This window comes from Pyrus communis, chromosome 5 (assembly GCF_963583255.1).
Source record: "Pyrus communis chromosome 5, drPyrComm1.1, whole genome shotgun sequence".
In the NCBI taxonomy this organism is placed as follows: domain Eukaryota; kingdom Viridiplantae; phylum Streptophyta; class Magnoliopsida; order Rosales; family Rosaceae; genus Pyrus; species Pyrus communis.
In genome coordinates, this window is record NC_084807.1 from 2,435,663 (window position 1) to 2,454,825 (window position 19,163).

Here is a 19,163-nt window from a genome sequence, read left to right on the forward strand (position 1 = left end):
AAGGGGCTTTTAAAGATTGTATTTTTAAACATTTAAGCATTTTAATTTATTATGATATCACTAATTGCAGATTTATTCGCAAAAGTTATGTTATATAATGAAAGAAATGTTTTTTTTTTTAACAAACAATGAAAGAAATTAAACTACAAATATTAAAAAAAAAGAAACAAATAGTCTAGCTTAAAAAAAGGCCCAAAATGGTTACCCAGACAATGCCCAATAGGAAAGAAAACCTAGCATAACTGGAAAAAAATCAAAATTAATAAACATGAGCAAGTGTGTAGTTGAACCCGTTAACAAGTAAATGACAGTACCACCGATTGACAACTCTGCCAAGAAAGCATTGTGATAATGTTCACGTTTTTTTTTATTTATATATATAAAGGTTTTTAGAATTTGGGGGCCCCAAAAAATCGAGGGCCTTGTGCGGTCTCACACTTTGCACCCCCTCAGGGTCGGCCCTGCTTCATTCACCGCCAATTTGGGTTTGTCTGGGTTTTGAGAACCATATGCGGCGGGGCAAACTAATGGGGTTTATTTTCAGAGGGTTTGGGAGGAGCCGGGCAAAACAAAATTGAGAGAGATGAAATCAATTGGTGGTAATTGTGACAATCTTACTGTTGTACAAAGAACTATGTTTTTAAGAATTGAAAGAGTATTCTTCATACATATTTATTATTCATAGAATACATTATTCAACTAAAATCCAAGTGAATTACGAAATGAAGATATTTTTCATTTCGATTTCAATTTAAATATAAAATTTTAAATTGAAATAGTGAAAGTTTAAATTCAAATATTTTTTTTTTGGTCAAGGGTTTTCAAATACTATTCTCTATTACTGTATTTGTGAGCCCTATATGCCAACCATGTAAGCACCTCAAACGGAGAATTTGACAGTATTTAGAACAAAGGACTTATGCTCTACATTTTTTGAAGTTAAAGGATTATATTTAATAAAATTTTAATTAAGGGATAAAAATTACAATTAACTTAAAGTTCAACGACTATAGCTACGATTAACTCTTTTTGAAAAGAAAAAAAAAAGTATGATCCGATTAGAGATGCTCGGGAAAAAGGGGCGGGCCATGGGTTGGATGTAGAGATACAAAAGAAAAAGGAATATTATCCAACAGATACTCCTAACTCAGCTAGGGTTTTTCCCAGCCCAAATATAATATAAATAGGCAGCTGTGATGCAGCCTAACAAATCTCTCTCTCGCCCTACTACTCTCACTCCTCGGCCGCCTCTCTTAACTCTCTCTCTCGCAAATCGCCATGGCCATCACCTTCTCAGATCTCTACACCGATGCCGGCCTCAAAGCCCTCGATGAGTTCCTCGCCGGCAAATCTTACATCTCCGGGTAACAATTTCTTATTCTTCTTCTTCTTTATTTTTCTGTATATTTCAATGGATTGCACTTTATTTTTGGTTAATAATTCACTGCTCATCCCAAACTCAGAGACAAGCTGACTTTGGATGACATCAAGGTCTACGCCGCCGTGTTGGAGAAGCCCACCGGTTCTTTTGCCAATGTCAGCAAGTGGTACAACGCCGTTTCGTCCCAACTCGCTTCCACCTTCCCCGGCAAGGCTGCCGGAGTGAGAGTCAGCAGCGGCAAGGCTGAGGCTGCTGCTCCTGCTCCCGCTGCCGCCGCTGGAGGCGATGACGATGACGATTTGGACCTCTTTGGCGACGAGACTGAGGAGGACAAGAAGGCCGAGGCGGAGTTGGCGGCAGCCAAAAAGGCGTCTACCAAGAAGAAGGAGAGTGGAAAATCCTCTGTTCTTTTGGATGTCAAGCCTTGGGACGATGAGACTGACATGAAGAAGCTCGAGGAGGCTGTTCGGAGTGTCGAGATGGAGGGTCTCTTCTGGGGCGCATCGAAATTGGTTTCCGTTGGTTACGGGATCAAGAAGTTGCAGATCATGCTAACCATTGTCGATGACCTTGTTTCCGTCGATGACCTCATCGAAGAGCAGCTTACTGTTGAGCCCCGCAATGAGTACATCCAGAGCTGCGACATTGTTGCCTTCAACAAAATTTAATCCACTACTGCGGTGCACTACTCTTCGTTGTCATATTTACTTGTTCGATTTGGATTTGTGGTAGCAATTTTCGCGAGTCAATCTACTTATGATCTTTACATGATGATATATGGTTTTAATTTGTGCTTCTAGTTGTTGGCTTGTGCTATTTTGAGTTTTGTAATCCTTAAGTTATACAGTTAATGTGGTGATTATAACATAATGCTTAATTGCTATCTAGATTTTTTTTTTCTTCGGCGAATAATTGCTCTAGTTGTTTTTACTTTTCAATTGAATTGTTTATCCAATCAAGAGGAAGTTGGATGAGAGAATCTGTGGTCTAATTGAATCGTATTTGTGAATTGCCTTGGAAAGTTATGAGATGATATGTGCGTCAAGTTTGATCGTTGCGCAAATTGTATCTTGAATCGCTTTGCAAGTCATGGTTATTAAGGGTGGAAGTACTTGCTGTTACTCTTAGGTGTTTGTTAAATTGGGTCATAAGTAAAGATTAACTAGGTTTTGTGGATTATGTTTTTAGTTCCTATGCAATATTCGGTCATCATGTAAGTTGGTTAGCAACGGATGTCTCTTCTCTGCGTAGTCAAAAGACTCAAAACTAAGTATCATTCTTTCTATCCTCTCTCTCTCACGTGCTTTTTCTTAGGGATTGTTTTTGCTAGGCTTGTTTCTAACATCGTGCTGCTGCCGTACTTTAATTTTCGTTCATGTAATGTTAGGATGACGTAGAGTATTTGGATCTAACGGAAGATGTGACACAGAACCAAGCGCAATGACGTTCTAGGATTCATATAGCCGACCCTACTTAGTGGGAAAAAGCTTTGTTGTTGTTGTTGTGGTGGTGCCAGAATGCAATGATCTTGTATTTTCTGTCGTAGTGAGTTTATCATTTATCGAACATTTGCATCTTAGAAGTACTGTTTTCTTTTGTGAATTGTCCAATTGTGTGTAATATTTTTTTTTTTTTTACTTTAGTTTGAATCCAAGTCCTGTACGAGAAGTTGAGTCCTCAACTTGATCTATGTGTGAAAGAGGGATGTTGAAGAAATGAAACGAACGACGCTTGTAAACAAATGATTAATGCACGTTGTATTTCAGTTGAAGTGCTTCGAACAGAAACAACAATCATTCGTAATGCAAACGTCAGTAAATAAAGTATTCATGGTGCGTTTATGTAACGGTAATGAAAATAGGAGGAATTGAATTGAGGAGGAGTTGGAATGGGGAGAAGTCAGAATCGGATTCTTGTTGAAGTTGTTTACTTAAATGTTCTGGAATCAGAATAGAATTCCATAAAGCTGTTTATTAATTCAGCAGAATCGGAATATAAATTAGTATAATTACTAAAATGCTCTTGTCCCAAATCAAATATTTTATATACTTTAATGGGTTTATAAAGGATAGTCTTGAAAATAAAAAAAGTGACGGCATAAAGGGAACAAAAGTGTCATTTTGATTGTCCAAACAATCAGGAATTGGATTACCATATGTATTTAAAGAATCTAATTCCATCGATACAAGGAATTGAATTCCAAAATTTGTGTGGGCCTCATTACTTTTTTTATTCTTTCATGTTTAGTAAATACCGGAGTACTTGGTAATTGAAATTAAATTCTACATTCTCATTCCGATTACGGATACGTAAACACGTTCTTAAATCCATGCTTTTTTGGGATGAAAAGATTGAAAAATTTCGAATTAAAAACATAGCTGTTATGGTTCGGTTAGGGAGATACGGAACATCTTCCAAAAACAGTTTCAGAACTCCTGTTCGGATGCGTACTACCGAACCTACCCAAATGTGTGCAAGGAAAGATGACGAAGTTGTGTTTAAGGGTTTAGAGAGATTAGTGCACATTGTCGTCCCACGTAAGGGTATAATTTGAAGACAATTTCATTAATCTGCTGGGTGCGAAGAGATATTATTTGGGTGTAAACATAAACTTCCCTTGTAATATGAATTAGAAATTAACTCAATAAAATAAGGGATGCTTAGTTATCGAATTGTATAAATAAAAAAAAAAAGAAAAGGATACTCGCCGGATCATTTCCATAGGATCTCGTGATCATGATCGTTCATCGTACATCGTGCAATCAGAAATAATTTTAAATTTAAAATTAAATATAAATAATACCTAATGAAAACTAATTGCATGATGTACGATGAACAGTCATGATCAAGGGATCACATGATGGATCCATTTCCTAAAAAAAATCGTCAGATACAATAAAAATATTATCAATCATCTATTTATTTGCCACAGTTGTTTTTCTAAATAACCTTATCTTAAGTTTGTGGTTCAATATCTTAGTTTATAAGGTCTTTGATTGCACCCATATGTTTCAGGAAACTTCTTCTTTCCTATTGGAATACTTTAGAACCCTCTCCCTTTTTAATAATACTTTGAAAATAAACAATCTTAGTTTTAAATTAATTATTTTATCCATTTATAATACGAAGGATTTTTATCGTAAACACGGAGATTCGTCAATTTGTCGCAAAGAATTTTGGAGATGAACAATCATAAGAGTCAAGCTTTCCTCTGTGAATTATATCACCTTCCACTAATCTTATCCAAAACATATAAACTCGTTACAGTCTCATGAAACGTAGAGAGGCAGAAAACGATGAGCTCACAGCTCTTATCTTTCACACCTCTACACCCCATAACCAGCACCATAACGCCGCCACTTCCACCACCACCGCCACCAACTCCATCTCGTCTCCGCCCTCCAGTCTCAACCCCAAAATCACAAACCTTTCACACCCTTTCCCAACGAACCCACATTCCTTCTCATGTCTACAAGCACCCTGCAGCCATCCTCCTCGAGCTCTGCACTTCCGTGCAAGAACTCAACCAAATCATCCCCCTCATCATCAAGAACGGTCTCTACAACGAGCACTTGTTCCAGACCAAGCTTGTCAGCTTGTTCTGCAACTATGGCTGCCCCAATGAGGCCGCTCGGGTTTTCAACACCGTTGAGGACAAACTCGAGGTCTTTTACCACACTTTGCTCAAAGGGTATGCCAAGAACTCGTCTTTAGGTGACGCCTTTTTGTTCTTTTGTCGAATGAAGTATGATGGTGTTAAACCTGTTGTGTATAATTTTACATATTTGTTGAAAGTTTGTGGTGACAATGCTGATCTTAGGAGGGGAAAAGAGATTCATGGTGATCTAATTAGTAGTGGGTTTGCCTCAAATTTGTTTGCGATGACCGCGGTTGTGAATCTGTATGCGAAATGTAGGCAGGTTGATGAGGCATATAAGATGTTTGATAAAATGCCTGAGAGAGACTTGGTTTCTTGGAATACCATTGTTGCTGGTTATGCGCAAAATGGGTTAGCAAAGATAGCTATGGAGTTGGTTATACGGATGCAGGAGGAAGGTCAGAAGCCTGATCCGATCACGTTGGTCACCCTTTTGCCTGCTGTTGCAGATTTTGGGTCTTTGATAATTGGAAAATCAATACATGCGTATGTTGTAAGAGCTGGTTTCGAATGGCATGTAAACCTTTCTACCGCTCTTGTAGACATGTATTCAAAATGTGGATCGGTGGGGACTGCTCGGTTGATTTTCAATAGGATGAAGCACAAGACTGTTATTTCTTGGAATTCCATGATAGATGGGTACGTACAAAATGAGGACCCCAAGGAGGCAATGGAGGTTTTCCAGAAGATGTTGGATCAAGGCTTTGAACCAACAAATGTTACTATAATGGAAGCTTTGCATGCTTGTGCTGATTTGGGAGATCTTGAGCGAGGAATGTTCGTACATAAATTATTGGATCAGATGAAACTCGGATCTGATGTTTCGGTCATGAACTCTTTGATATCCATGTATTCGAAGTGTAAGAGAGTTGACATCGCTGCAAAAATATTTAACAAGTTGCAGGGTAAGACCCCAGTCTCATGGAATGCCATGATATTAGGTTATGCACAGAATGGGCGCGTCAGCGAGGCTTTGAGTCACTTTTGTGAGATGCATTCTCAAAATATAAAACCAGATTCATTTACAATGGTGAGCGTCATCCCTGCTCTCGCGGAGCTATCAGTTACACGACAGGCTAAGTGGATTCATGGACTTGTAATAAGAAAATGTTTTGACAAAAACGTTTTTGTGATGACTGCTCTTGTTGACATGTATGCAAAATGTGGAGCTGTGCACACTGCTAGAAAACTTTTTGACATGATGGATGAGCGGCATGTGACGACATGGAACGCTATGATTGATGGATATGGAACAAATGGGCTCGGAAAATCTGCTGTGGATCTGTTCAATGAAATGAAAAAAGGAACAATAAAGCCGAATGATATAACGTTCCTATGTGTGATCTCTGCTTGCAGTCATTCGGGTTTAGTGGAAGAGGGTCTACAATACTTTGCAAGCATGAAAGAAGATTATGGCTTGGAGCCTGCAATGGATCACTACGGGGCCATGGTTGATCTCCTTGGTCGAGCTGGCCGGCTAAATGAGGCTTGGGATTTTATTCAAAATATGCCTATGGAGCCTGGTATTACTGTCTTCGGAGCCATGTTGGGGGCTTGCAGAATTCATAAAAATATAGAGTTGGGGGAAAAGGCAGCAGATAAGATATTTGAGTTAAATCCTGCGGATGGCGGGTATCATGTTTTGCTTGCTAACATATATCAAACAGCTTCGTTGTGGGACAAAGTGGCCAAAGTGCGAACGATGATGGAGAAGAAGGGGCTCCAGAAAACCCCAGGCTGCAGTTTAGTGGATTTGAAGAACGAGGTTCACACTTTCTATTCCGGGAGCACGAGCCATCCCCAATCCAAAAGAATCTATACTTTTCTGGACACTCTGGGAGATGAGATCAAGGCGGCTGGTTATGTGCCGGACACCAATTCAATTCATGATGTGGAAGCTGATGTTAAGGAGCAGTTGCTCAATAGCCACAGTGAGAAGCTGGCTATTGCGTTTGGGCTCTTGAACACTACTCCTGGTGCAACCATACACATTCGGAAGAATTTACGAGTTTGCGGTGATTGCCATAACGCAACCAAGTACATATCGCTTGTAACTAGACGGGAGATCATCGTGCGTGATATGCACCGGTTCCATCACTTCAAGAATGGAACATGTTCGTGTGGCGATTATTGGTGATTACATCTTTGTTCGATTTGTATTTTTGGCAGTTGTGCACTCGCCACTGTCCTGTTGTTTTAACGGGCTAAATTGCCATCCCTGTCTGGACCGAAGAATTCTCCTGTTGCAGCCCTGGGGAACTTTCAGGGAACAAAATTAATAGATAAGGAAAACAGTAATGTTAAAAATGTTATCACAAAATACTATGTATCGGCATTCATCTCAACTCAGATTCTTTGAACATGAAGTACTGCGTAACTGTAAGGCCATACTTGTTACAAAACTATGTAGGCTATATTGCTCACTTATATTCTGCAATCTCAAAAACTCGGGCAGTTCCGTCAGTAGATACTGAAACAAGAAACTCTTGGTTGGCAGAAACGGAAAGAGACTGAATGGTTTCGGTATGGCCACTGAAGGTTCTAACACAATCACCAGAGCGACTATCCCAGACTCGAACCTTTCCATCCCCGCAACCTGTTGCTAGGTAATTTGATTGACCAAGCCATGTCAAGCATGTCACTCCATCCTGCCCACAAGTACGATTTTATTCATTAGACAGCAATTTGAAATTAACACGAAAACTGGCTGGAAGTAAACACGCTGGTAACAACTCGGAATATTGGAACTGGATAGGTAGGTATATATATTGTACAAGAAGAAACTCCAACAGACCTCATGTTCACATGTAGCACGGGCCGACGAAGAAGGCAAATCCCAGATAACAAGCTTCTTATCCATACTTCCAGTTGCAGCCCATGGAGAGCTGCCATACCCAATTAAATTTATGAGTATAGTGAAAGTATACTACATGATTTAGAAACACATTGATTGCAATTGCACAGATATATACGATACATATAGTTTCCTTGTACAGGCTTTCATAAATTCATAATGAAAACAGTTCAATTTGAATGTCTGAAAGGCTTGAATGTACCTTGGTGCAAGCCCGACGCATTCAACAGAATCGGAATGTGAAGATAGGGAACTAACAACCTGTTGTTGTGAAAAAGGAATTCTATTGAAAGCCTGATAACTAGTAGAGCGAAACCAAGGAACTAACCAATAAGCAATCGCAATGTAACAAAACTACATCACACCTTTCCGGTAGTTATGTTGACGATATGGATAGAGCCATCTTCAGAACCAGTATAAGCTAGAGTTGAATCAGAGCTTATTGCCAAACACGTTAATCCAGCAGTATGGTACGGGTGACCTAAAAGACAGAAAAAGTCAAAATTTCCAATACGAGGACAAACAAATACCGTTTCTGCGACAAATTCAAATAGACAAAACTGCTGGATATCAGAAACAACATCAGTTCAGTCTTTCACTTCCTGTTAATGTCACCAACTTTTAGCAAGATAAAATGGCACAACTCATTAATATAGCATGACAGATTTGGTCTGCACAGTGTATGCATTGAAGCTCAAAACTCAGGATTAGCATGCCCAAATGCAAGGAATTAACTCGTGATACATAAGGAATGATAGATGCCAGCACCATGATAGAAAAGGTACTTTAGGTAAGTTAACTGAACGAACTAAATGAAAATGGAAATATAGAATTAAAAGAAATTCATCATGGGTAATCAAATTTGGTGAAGGGATGAAAAGATAGCTTCAGCCCAAGTTTCTGTATTGACACCTCATAAAATCTCAAATTTCTGCCCATATATTGTGTATATTGGCCAAAATTTTGGACCTTGTATCGAATGTCAGTCTTCTCGGATGTATTGCAACAAAACATCAGTGTCATCCTTATCATTGTTTGGTTTAGGGGGTTCTCTGCTCTGTCATATTACGGTTTCAAACCGGCAGCTTCTTAATGAACTTCGAACATTGCAACATCAACCGGTAGCTCCAAAAAATTGTGGGGAAAACTAAATAATCACGATCATTTGGATTCAAGGTTTCATACTACCTATTTCTATACTGATTTTTGCTCCAAAACTTCAACTAACTCGTAAGAGGAACAACATAGGAAAGTTATATAATAACTTGAAAAGATACCTTGTATGACATGAATGTTTTCACCACTTTTTGGATTCCATATTCTCAAAGTTGCATCAGCAGAACCAGTGCATATTGTTTTACCTTAAGCAAGCAGCAAAAGACATGAAAACATATATCAATGGTGACAGTTAAAAAAACATCAAAATGCTTTTTGAATCAGTTTAAATAGATGAAATTCATGATATAACAGTTTACGGAGTGAGAGAAGCAGACAGATTGAAGCACAAAGATGAAGAATAGTTACCATCAGGGGTAAAATCACCACAACTCACGTTACTACCATGGCCTGAAAACATATTAAGATAGGAACCATTGTCAGCATTCCACATCCAGACCGTGCAGTCCTCTGAACCAGCCAGGACCAGATGCCCCCTAGGATGCCACCTGACCCACTGAGAAATCACATAGTCCATATTAAATTTCTAATAAAGTAAAGTACAATCACAGTAAGAAATAAAGCCTAAAAGTTTTACCTCGATGCCCCCTCCAGGACCTTCAAGAGTTTTTTTCAGAACTCCGTTCGCTACATCCCAAATTTGAATAATTCCATCCAAGCTTCCGGATGCAAGCAACAGCCCATCAGTACTAAATGATAAACTAGAAACAGAATCCTTATGACCTGCAGAGTAGCATAGATGAAGTTAAACTAGCAAAGTGGGCATAAAATCCAATGAGTACATAGTTTGGTACTTTTAAGCTAGGTTTCTAATATAAAATTGGGTTCAGACAAATGCACACGAGCATGTAAAATATCCAGATATTCTCTCGTACACCTACCTTGGAGCTCAAAAGCATAATCTCCTACTCCAATTCTCCAAAGAAACCCTCTGTCATCTCCACCACCGGTTGCAACCAAAGTAGGATCTGTTGGGCTGCAGACAACTGTGTAAAGCTCACCTGTCCCAGAAAGGAAAGGAAAATAGTTGATACCCTAAACTTTCAAGCAATCCAAGAAATAGAATTGCCCGAGCTAAGCAGCAAAGCATCAAGCTAAAGCCAAAGCTAATACAGATTTTATTTCCTAACCAACCCAGGTGCAGATAAAACAAACATAACAGGTCATAAAGATTTCATTTCCTAACCCTAACACAAAAAGCAACTGTCAAGAACTCCGTCGAGGGGCAGAATAATCAACAGTTTCAAAATCAATGCAGCTAGAGAGTGAAATAAACATTAACCCTTGCATCTTATCTCAGTGATGCCTATAACAACCTTAAGAAAACCCCTTCAGTATAAGATTCTGAAATTCCTCCAGCATAGTAAGTTAATAATGATGCAAAAACATAAAACATTTCTGCCTAATGCTAACTATTTGCATCTTTCGCGGTTGAGTTTCACTCGCTTCATAATTGGCAAAATGTATAACTCTTGCAAGTACAAGGTAATAACTTGGTAGTCAAGTCACCATTGATTATTTCAACTTAATTGATTGTTAATAACACATAATGTCTGTAGCAGGTGAAATGCCAAAAGAAACACAGCAACTGAAACACTTACCGTTATGGCCGGTGAACGTGTGCATGGAATCATCGTCATCAGGCTCATCTGAAACCACCATAAAACATACATACCATACCAAATCAATGTAATTAACTAAAGAGGAGAAACAAAACAAAACCCATTTCATACACATTGAATTATTAGTGTCCGAGATGATATCAGTTCTAGTGAAGTAAGCATACCAACACTTTGATCATCTGCATCAGGAAGATCTGCAATCCACAAGAAATTAACAAAAATTTCAAATATTACTCTTTACACAAATATATATATATATATATATAGAGAGAGAGAGAGAGAGAGAGAGAGAGAGAGAGGGTGAGGACCTTCGTCATCAACAGTGGATTCTCGGATTATGTCATCTTCATCAAGAAATATCTCCCCCTGGTCATCTTCTTCTTCATGAAAATCATGAGCTGGATTGCTCATCTTCGTCTCTAACACACAGACACAGAGAAGTTAAATTAGGCTTGAATTCTTACGAAATATATCACGGAGGAGGAGGAGGAGGTTGGTGGAGTTTGCGCCGACCTGTGCTCTGGGATGGCGGCGGCGGCGGCGGCGGCGGCGCAACAAGAGACACAGAGAAACAGAGAGAAAGTTGGACAAGGAAGAGTTGTGCGGCGTCGGAAGTGAATGTAATAGTGATCATATGTTACATGGTCCATTATCTTTCTTTCTAACAGCCACTTGTTTACCGACACGTGTAAATAATATTTCCTTTTTAATTAACTTCTCACCTGTGGTTCCCATTTTTGCTGCGAGCTGAAGCAAAACCCCAATTTCAAAATTTAGGGTTTTGCAGAGAAATTAGGGTTTTGCAGAGGCATCTTCTTACTCTCTCTGTGTTGGTTGCAGAGATGCTCCCAGTGTTGAAGATCAAGTAAAATCCGCTATATTCAACCATGTCATGGTCTGGGGTTTGTAAGAGAGCTCTTCCCCTCTCAACTTACCTCAAAAGCTCACACCTTTTCACTCTCCAGTCCAGGTAAATATTTCCATTGCTTCAAAGGACATGATTTCCGAACGCCATTTTTCTCCTTCTACACGCCCCTGTTTATTTCTGTCTCTTGATCCTCGATTGGCTTATTCAATCAAATGGCAAGGATTAAACAGGGGTTTACAGAAGCCGGAAAAAAAAGTGTGTGGAAATCACTTCCCGGCTTAAAATTGCTGTCGGAGAATATAACTTTGTGAATGCCACGTGTGCTTTGTATCAAGTGTTAATTTTTGTGTTGAAATGATATGATGATCCAGATGCATACCCAATTGTAATTTCAATGGAGGTGGTAGTAGTATTAGTGCATATCAGAGGCATTTCAGCCATGATAGTAAGAATATGTGGCGGCGATTTGAGTTAAGCTCGTTCGACAAGCGTGGTAGTCAGCTCTCACCGTTTGCTTCTCTATCTCTGTTGAGAAGAATCCAGAGACCCTATTCTTCTCTGGCTGCCACGCAACGAAAATCACGCAAGATGCTTTACTACTTGACGGGTTTGGTTTTTGCAATGGTGGCAGCCAGTTATGCAGCTGTTCCTCTCTATAGAAGATTCTGCCAAGCTACAGGGTATGGAGGCACTATCCAACGCCGTGAGGTCTGATTCTGTTCGATTTTTTGGGCTGCAATATTGGTTTCTTTCATTCCGAATTTGTTTGATTTAACAATGATTTGCACCTTTGCTTTCTTTAGAGTGTTGAACAGAAGATTGCTCGGCATGCTAAGGATGGCACAGTCACAAATAGGTCCGCATTCTGCTTCTAAAGTGACAGAGCTCGTCTCTTCTTATGGTTGTGAAATTATCAAATCCTTAATTTTCATTTTACTTTTATGTTTTCCATGCCTATGGTATTCATAAATGAATGCTTTCTATGTCCTACCCCTACCCCTATCCCAATTACACAAGAGTTTCACTCGATTTCAGAAAACATTATGGGAACCTTTGTCTCTTATTCTTGAGTTGTAAATCAGAGTTTAATTAGTAGATTCAGCGGAATCTGAATGATGTTATTCTCCAAGATGTGTAATTTTTTACTTATATTGAATGAAGTTACCAACGTTTATATTCTCATATGACATCCTCTTGTAGGGAGATAGTGGTGCAGTTCAATGCTGATGTGGCTGATGGAATGCAATGGAAGTTTATTCCTACACAAAGAGAGGTTTTTCCTTTCACAATGTATTTATTTGTTTGCTACATCCATTATTATTCTTAACTACATAATTTTCAAAGCAAAGGGTCTCTCTACAATTTTGGTGCTTTACAGTAACATTCTTGCCTTATTTCTGGAAGGTAAGGGTAAAGCCTGGAGAAAGTGCACTTGCTTTCTATACCGCTGAAAACCGAAGTTCAACTCCAATAGTTGGTGTCTCAACATATAATGTTACCCCTATGAAGGTACTGCCCGATAATGTTTCTTTGTGTTTATTCACGTGTCTTTAAATTCCATTTCTTGACTCTAGTATGAACAGTGCCTCAATGTATTTCGTTGGGTTTTAATAAACCTTGATTATCTAGATCTCATGGAACAATTTGTAACCCAAGACAGGTGATAACACAAAATGCACTGTAGGATGAGCCTGATATAGCTCTATACAGTGCCGTGAAAGTTTCCATTTTCATGGCTTTTGAAATACAGTTTATTATATCGATGTAATTTCTTGACATAGAGAGTGGTATGAGGACAGTGAAGGAACAAATAGAATCATTGTATGAAATCAATGCCAGCCTAATGAAACATTTGAAAGATGCCTTGAAATAATATGCGTCGATATGGCCATAGAATTGAAAGCATATTTGCGTGTGGAGAATTTCTAGTCATGAGAAACATCTCGTGAAATCAAGAGCACTTATGACGAGGTAAGGGATCATTGGTTTGTGCCAGTTTCCATCGTTGACACAGCTTATGAAATCATGAGGAAGAAATTAGTTGGGTTGCGCTTGATTCTGGTAGGGGGCTAGTGAGAAATCTCCTGGTCCAGATGGTTTTCCTATGACAGTTTTCCAAGAATGTGGGATGTGGTCAAGGGTGATTCTTCACTCTTTTCCAGGATTTCTTTTCGGGGTCGTTAATGCTTGCAATAATATGACCTATATTTGTTTGATTCCCGAGAAACCCCATCTTAGCAGCCCATCATCTTGGTTATAAGTTTGTATAAGATTGTGGCAAAGATGCTGGTACAATGTGATTTAGGAGTCGTCTAGTGTAAACATATGTTCACTTTATCTCGATTCCAAAATCATGCCTATTGTTTCAGTACTACATTTTTAAACAACCTTTCTAATCTAACAGCTTAAAAGCATGTTTCTAGGAGTTTCATGCACTTCACATCAGAATTTTTGGGTTCTGATAATTGTTCATTTATTTTTCCTGTAAAGTATTGCTTAACTATGCTCTGGTTAGTGATAACGTAATGTTTCTTTTTCCCAGGCTGCAGTTTACTTAAATAAAATACAGTGCTTTTGCTTCGAGGAGCAGCGGCTTCTTCCGGGGGAGCAGATTGACATGCCTGTAAGTAGTGTGCTTTAAATTACTAATTGCTTAGAAGCAAAATTGCTGTACTGAAAGACATGTTACTTTTTCGCAGGTGTTCTTTTATATCGACCCCGAGTTTGAAACAGATCCAAGAATGGACGGTATCAATAACATAATTTTGTCCTATACATTTTTCAAGGTCTCAGAGGAATAAAGACGGTCTGCCATTTCAATAATTCCGAACGTGATTTGCATAAAGCTATAGAAACGACCAGACTCGAAGCGTCGAGGAAGAATATTTGGTGTTTTCTTTTCCATATTTATTGCAGATCATGTTTCTGCAGTAGGTTTCAATTTATGGATGAAAGAAATGTGAAGGAAGAGGTCTTGGTTTTGACAATAAAACTACATCGGTTATACTGTTTATACACTGAATTATTTGTTCATTCATTTGTTTCTTCAGTATACCTATGAGTTTGTCGATACATCTGCCCAGCAGCATACGCCTGCAATCAAGGTCTCTAGTCCGATTACCGCCTCCCCAAGTACTGCTTGTATGTGAAAAATTAAGAGCTCGTTTGGATGGGTTTTCAAAATGACTAAAAACGCTTTTAAAGAAAATATTTTTTTGGTTCCAAAAGCACTTAAAGTGCTTTCTATAAGAAGCGCCAGTTACGTGCTTATTCCAAGAAGCACATTAAGTGCTTTTTCAAAATTTACTTGCATTTTTACTAAGAATTGATTCCAATAATATTTTCATCAAAAGTGTTTTCAGTCATTTTAAAAACATATCCAAACGAGCTCTAAGTAGCAAAAAGTCTAATATAGGGTTGCCATCGTTTAACTGTTGATGAAGATATATGAAGAAATTGAGATTCCATCATAAAACATTAAAACCAATTAGCAATACGGAGGTTCTTTTACTTTTATATCCTCATAAGATGAATCGTCTTCCTCATAAAAGCATCTCCTTGCGGTAATGCCTATAATGACTTGCTAGTTCGAGTTGCTAGTTGAACTTCGAGATTCAACTAATTGAGATTTAGTTAAATCTCAAGGGTTCACTCGTGAAAAAAAAAAAATGTACGGGCGAGCGAAGCTCCATGCATAAACACAGAAATGACCAAATTAAACAACAGATACAACTATCTATCTCTCTCACTTCACCACCCACAGCAACTTAATTATGTCTTGCACCATGAATGCTAAAATTAGCGTCAACAAACAAATAAAATCATCAACAAAATGCAATTAAAATAAACACATTTGATCGGGGCAAAGGACAAATTAAATTCATGGCAGAGCTGAATGAGGAAAAAAGACTTGAAAGAACAACACCGGCGATTTCAGGTTTACAAGAAACACCGAAAAACGGCGACTGCAATCTTTAACTTTCAAAAGATGCAGCAAACAAGGTGAAAATGACTACATCCTGGCTTGCTAACCAAATACGATATTGAACCTGCGGATATCTAGTATCTGTACATACACCTCCGGAAACACAGACCAAAGGCGATTTAGTATTTGTAACCCGACAAACACAAGTCTTCTTGTAAGCTTGAGAACTATACACCCAGAGGACCCTAAAATTGGGATTGAGAGTTACTTCCACCACCAGAACTGTCTAAACAAGTATATTTTCCTCATCCGAGCATCGTATGCCATGAAGGCTCGCGCTTTGATAGGGTCAGCATTCAAATACTCAAATGCATACATCTGTTTAGCCTCTTCCAAACCATCAATCTCCATCACAGCCTCTAGTAGTTGAGAGGCGTCAATTGAGTATTTGCTTTGCTCCATTGCATCAGCCAAGCGACGAATGCTTGACGCGACAGCCATCATTGCATCCTGAAGGGCTTCTGAGCCACGAGGGCGTTTCGGAAGTTGTCTGAGTGGCTGGATCAGAGGGGGGTCTTGAATACCATCTGGCACCTTGTTATACCCTTCTTCTGGTTCACTATATGACTCAGTTCCATCTGTCTCACTTAGGTCATCTGAGCTTGGAGAAAGAAATGAGGCAGAATCATCTTCACAATTCTTCATCTCACTTGGATGGCCTCCATCCTTCATCTTAGCCCAGCGACTAGGGACTTGATAGTTTCCACAAACAATTTTGAGTTCATCATACATCTCTATTGGCTTGCCTCGAAACCCTTTTGCATCAGGATGTGCCTATTTATGGAATTAACAATATCATCAATATGCAAACTATAAATAGAAGCATGAAAATTGGAAGAATAAAGAAGAAATTGACTCACTGCAATGTATCTCTTCCAAAGTTCCTGATTGTCACACTCGATCATCTTTGTAGTGGGATTCCACCTGAAACCATCTTGACTCAGGATATCCTTCATTGCCTTATACCTCTTCTTTATGGTCTTAAGACGATTAATGACCTTTTGATTGTTTAAATTCAAGTTGAAACGAGAGTTCACAGCAATACAAGCAGCAGTGTAAGCATGTTCATTAAAGCTCTTGTCAATTTTGTTTCCATGCCTAGCTTGAATAGCAAGGGAATCAATTAAACACTTATCCATTGCATGTGACCATACAACATTTCTTCCAGCATTTCTTCCTTTTTGCTTCAAATCCCTTCTCTGTCTATGCAGGTCATAGTGATCCATCTCGAACTCTGAAAATCAAATGATAACAAATAAATAAATAACCCAATAACTAGTTTGGTGCTATATGAAAGAATATGGTGCGCATAAACTTGCAGGTGGGGAGTAATTATGATGGAAATCCTGAGGAACTCAAGTATCAACATAGGAAAAGAAAGAAAAACAATGCATAATGGTTTTCAAGATCAACTACTACTTGCAATTTTTCACCCAGCTTTTTATAATCTCCTGAGCTGGCCATCGTGATGTGCATACATGAAAATGGAATTCCAATGTAGTGTAAGATATAAAACTATTAATATGTATTTAATGCACAAGAAAAAGATCAAAACATGTACAATATTCAATCATACATCTGCCAGAGGTCATGATGGTCACTCAAAGGGTTATAGGTTCAACAAATCGACTCTACACTTTGATAACTCTAACTACTTAAAATCCATGTACGGATTACCAATTCCATGAATGGATAACTCTAACTACTTAAAATCTATGCTTCCTAATCCAATGATCTCCCACTGCTGAAAGTGTGTTTATTAATGACATATGAAATCATACACTAACAATAAAATTACGCTCAGCATATAATGATGATAACTACTACTTACAGGTCCTATCCATACTCGTATTAGATTTATCTCAGAGGTAATGATACTTTCACTCGACGTCACAGGAAAAAAAGGATAGGGCCAATTAAAAAATGTGGAAGTGTCACAGGGACTCATACGCAACGGTAAACTTCAGCTAACATCTCATAGCACCGAAAACGAGTATATACATTCATAGACAAAGTAAATGAAAAACGAGGATAAACAACCCTTATAGAGATTTCTGTTCTTTCTATTTTGTCAAAAAGCAATCCCAATCCCATATGTATTATGCTTCTCAAGATCGCAGAGAAAACGGAGGTCAGGAGACAAAAGAATTGTAAAGTACAGATTTTTCAAGCCTCTCAAAAAATAAACACTCTTGCTTTACGAAGTCCCCAGTGTTTCGTCTACGTGCAGTGTAAACTAACAATTGTTCAAACTACAGAAACTACATTGTTAAAGCAAGTAAGAGTGTAATTTCATTCCATTCCTCGAAAAAAAAAGTAAGTGCACATTCATATGGATTGGGGATGACTTCAATCTTTTCACAGGCAAAACTTCATTACATATGTTTATATAAAGAATTCCATACCACCTAAACAAGCTCAAGCAATTAGAATAACATGCTATATATACACTCGCACAGTGATATAGTGTATGCATACATGCAAACATACATTTATACAGCGAGAGAGAGGGAGAGATACCCTGGTCAATGGAGAGAGGAAGTAGCGATCTTTTCAAGTGGTGGAGCTCTCTCGCCGGTCAAATTGCCTATTCCCACTGCATCTGATCGCCGGGAGATGCAGAGACGGCGTTAGGATGAGGAATGAGGACCGCTGCCACACTTCATTTGGGAAATTAGGGTTTTTCGTTTTTGTAATTTTTCTTTTCTTTTCTTTTTTTTTTCTCGAGAAAAGTTGGAAATTTTCCTCGAGTGGTGACACTTTCTCGAAAGCCAAACGCCAAAGAAAAGCGCATTTGGTCTTACGCTCCCGTACGCAATAGTTTGTGGATTTGCAGGACGGACTTATCATGAAGTGCCACGTATACTTTAAGACAGATGTACCAAGAGAGGAATGCTGCTGTGACTTCGTAATTGGTATCGAATTAGTAATTACGAGATCTAAACTTAAATTTTAAGTTATAAAAGAATATTATTGGATTAAGTACAAAAAAAACTTCTATATGGTTGGTTGATTTTGAGTTATATTACTAATCATGGACTGCTTCAATTGTGAAATTCTGCCTTTGGATTTCATTACACAATTCTCGTGGGTTTATTTTAATTTAGTTAATTTTAAATTTTTGGTTTCTCAATTAAGGTTGGATTTTTTTATAAGTATTCATTAAAAATTTGTAGACCTCTCAGGATCACTCTTGGTAATTTTGGATAAAGCTCAATCGCACGAATACATGGGAAAAAATTGTTCGAGAATCAAAATTATAAGGAAAGAGAAATAGACACGCAAAGGTATGAGCATTTTCCTCAATTAGAATTCTATATATGGAAATCTCCAACAAAGTTGGAGTCAACTCCTTCCGTTATAGAAACTGCGGTCAACCTATTTGACCTAATTCATCTGCGACTATAACTCTGCTTCCAGGTGAGTTTTCAAGCGTCGTTTCTAGCAGTTTTCGACGACGATGAGCTTATCCACCACCCCTGATCAACTCAGCATCACCTTAGCTTTCTTTTCCACCCAAAATTCACTCCATTTGATTGCCATTTTCGATGAGTCAACGTCATCAGCTTTTGAGCTCCTCGACGGCAAACTTGTTGTTTCCAACCATCTTGATGCCATC

The 19,163-nt window shown here is 38.5% G+C and overlaps 4 protein-coding genes and 1 pseudogene across 4 annotated transcripts; 3 read left to right on the top strand and 2 right to left on the bottom strand.

Moving 5' to 3' along the window:
- Positions 1-1,202: 1,202 nt before the first annotated feature.
- On the top strand, positions 1,203-2,279 carry LOC137734704 (elongation factor 1-beta 2-like). The gene is made up of 2 exons (XM_068473966.1): positions 1,203-1,364; positions 1,464-2,279. The coding sequence occupies exons 1-2, from the start codon at positions 1,279-1,281 to the stop codon at positions 2,047-2,049; spliced, it is 672 nt and encodes a 223-aa protein (XP_068330067.1). The 5' UTR covers positions 1,203-1,278; the 3' UTR covers positions 2,050-2,279.
- A 2,306-nt stretch (positions 2,280-4,585) lies between these two features.
- Positions 4,586-7,505, top strand: LOC137733775 (pentatricopeptide repeat-containing protein At1g11290, chloroplastic). The gene has a single exon (XM_068472960.1). The coding sequence runs from the start codon at positions 4,678-4,680 to the stop codon at positions 7,174-7,176; it is 2,499 nt and encodes an 832-aa protein (XP_068329061.1). The 5' UTR covers positions 4,586-4,677; the 3' UTR covers positions 7,177-7,505.
- On the bottom strand, positions 7,347-11,580 carry LOC137733777 (uncharacterized; annotated as a pseudogene).
- LOC137733778 (cytochrome c oxidase assembly protein COX11, mitochondrial-like) lies at positions 11,521-14,611 on the top strand. The gene is made up of 7 exons (XM_068472961.1): positions 11,521-11,661; positions 11,931-12,267; positions 12,363-12,415; positions 12,760-12,832; positions 12,964-13,068; positions 14,102-14,182; positions 14,259-14,611. The coding sequence occupies exons 1-7, from the start codon at positions 11,579-11,581 to the stop codon at positions 14,358-14,360; spliced, it is 834 nt and encodes a 277-aa protein (XP_068329062.1). The 5' UTR covers positions 11,521-11,578; the 3' UTR covers positions 14,361-14,611.
- Positions 14,612-15,386: 775 nt separating this feature from the next.
- On the bottom strand, positions 15,387-18,282 carry LOC137735119 (L10-interacting MYB domain-containing protein-like). Its single transcript, XM_068474495.1, has 3 exons — positions 18,065-18,282; positions 16,405-16,778; positions 15,387-16,318 (listed from the first exon to the last, which is right to left on the bottom strand). The coding sequence occupies exons 2-3, from the start codon at positions 16,768-16,770 to the stop codon at positions 15,749-15,751; spliced, it is 936 nt and encodes a 311-aa protein (XP_068330596.1). The 5' UTR covers positions 16,771-16,778; positions 18,065-18,282; the 3' UTR covers positions 15,387-15,748.
- Positions 18,283-19,163: the final 881 nt, after the last annotated feature.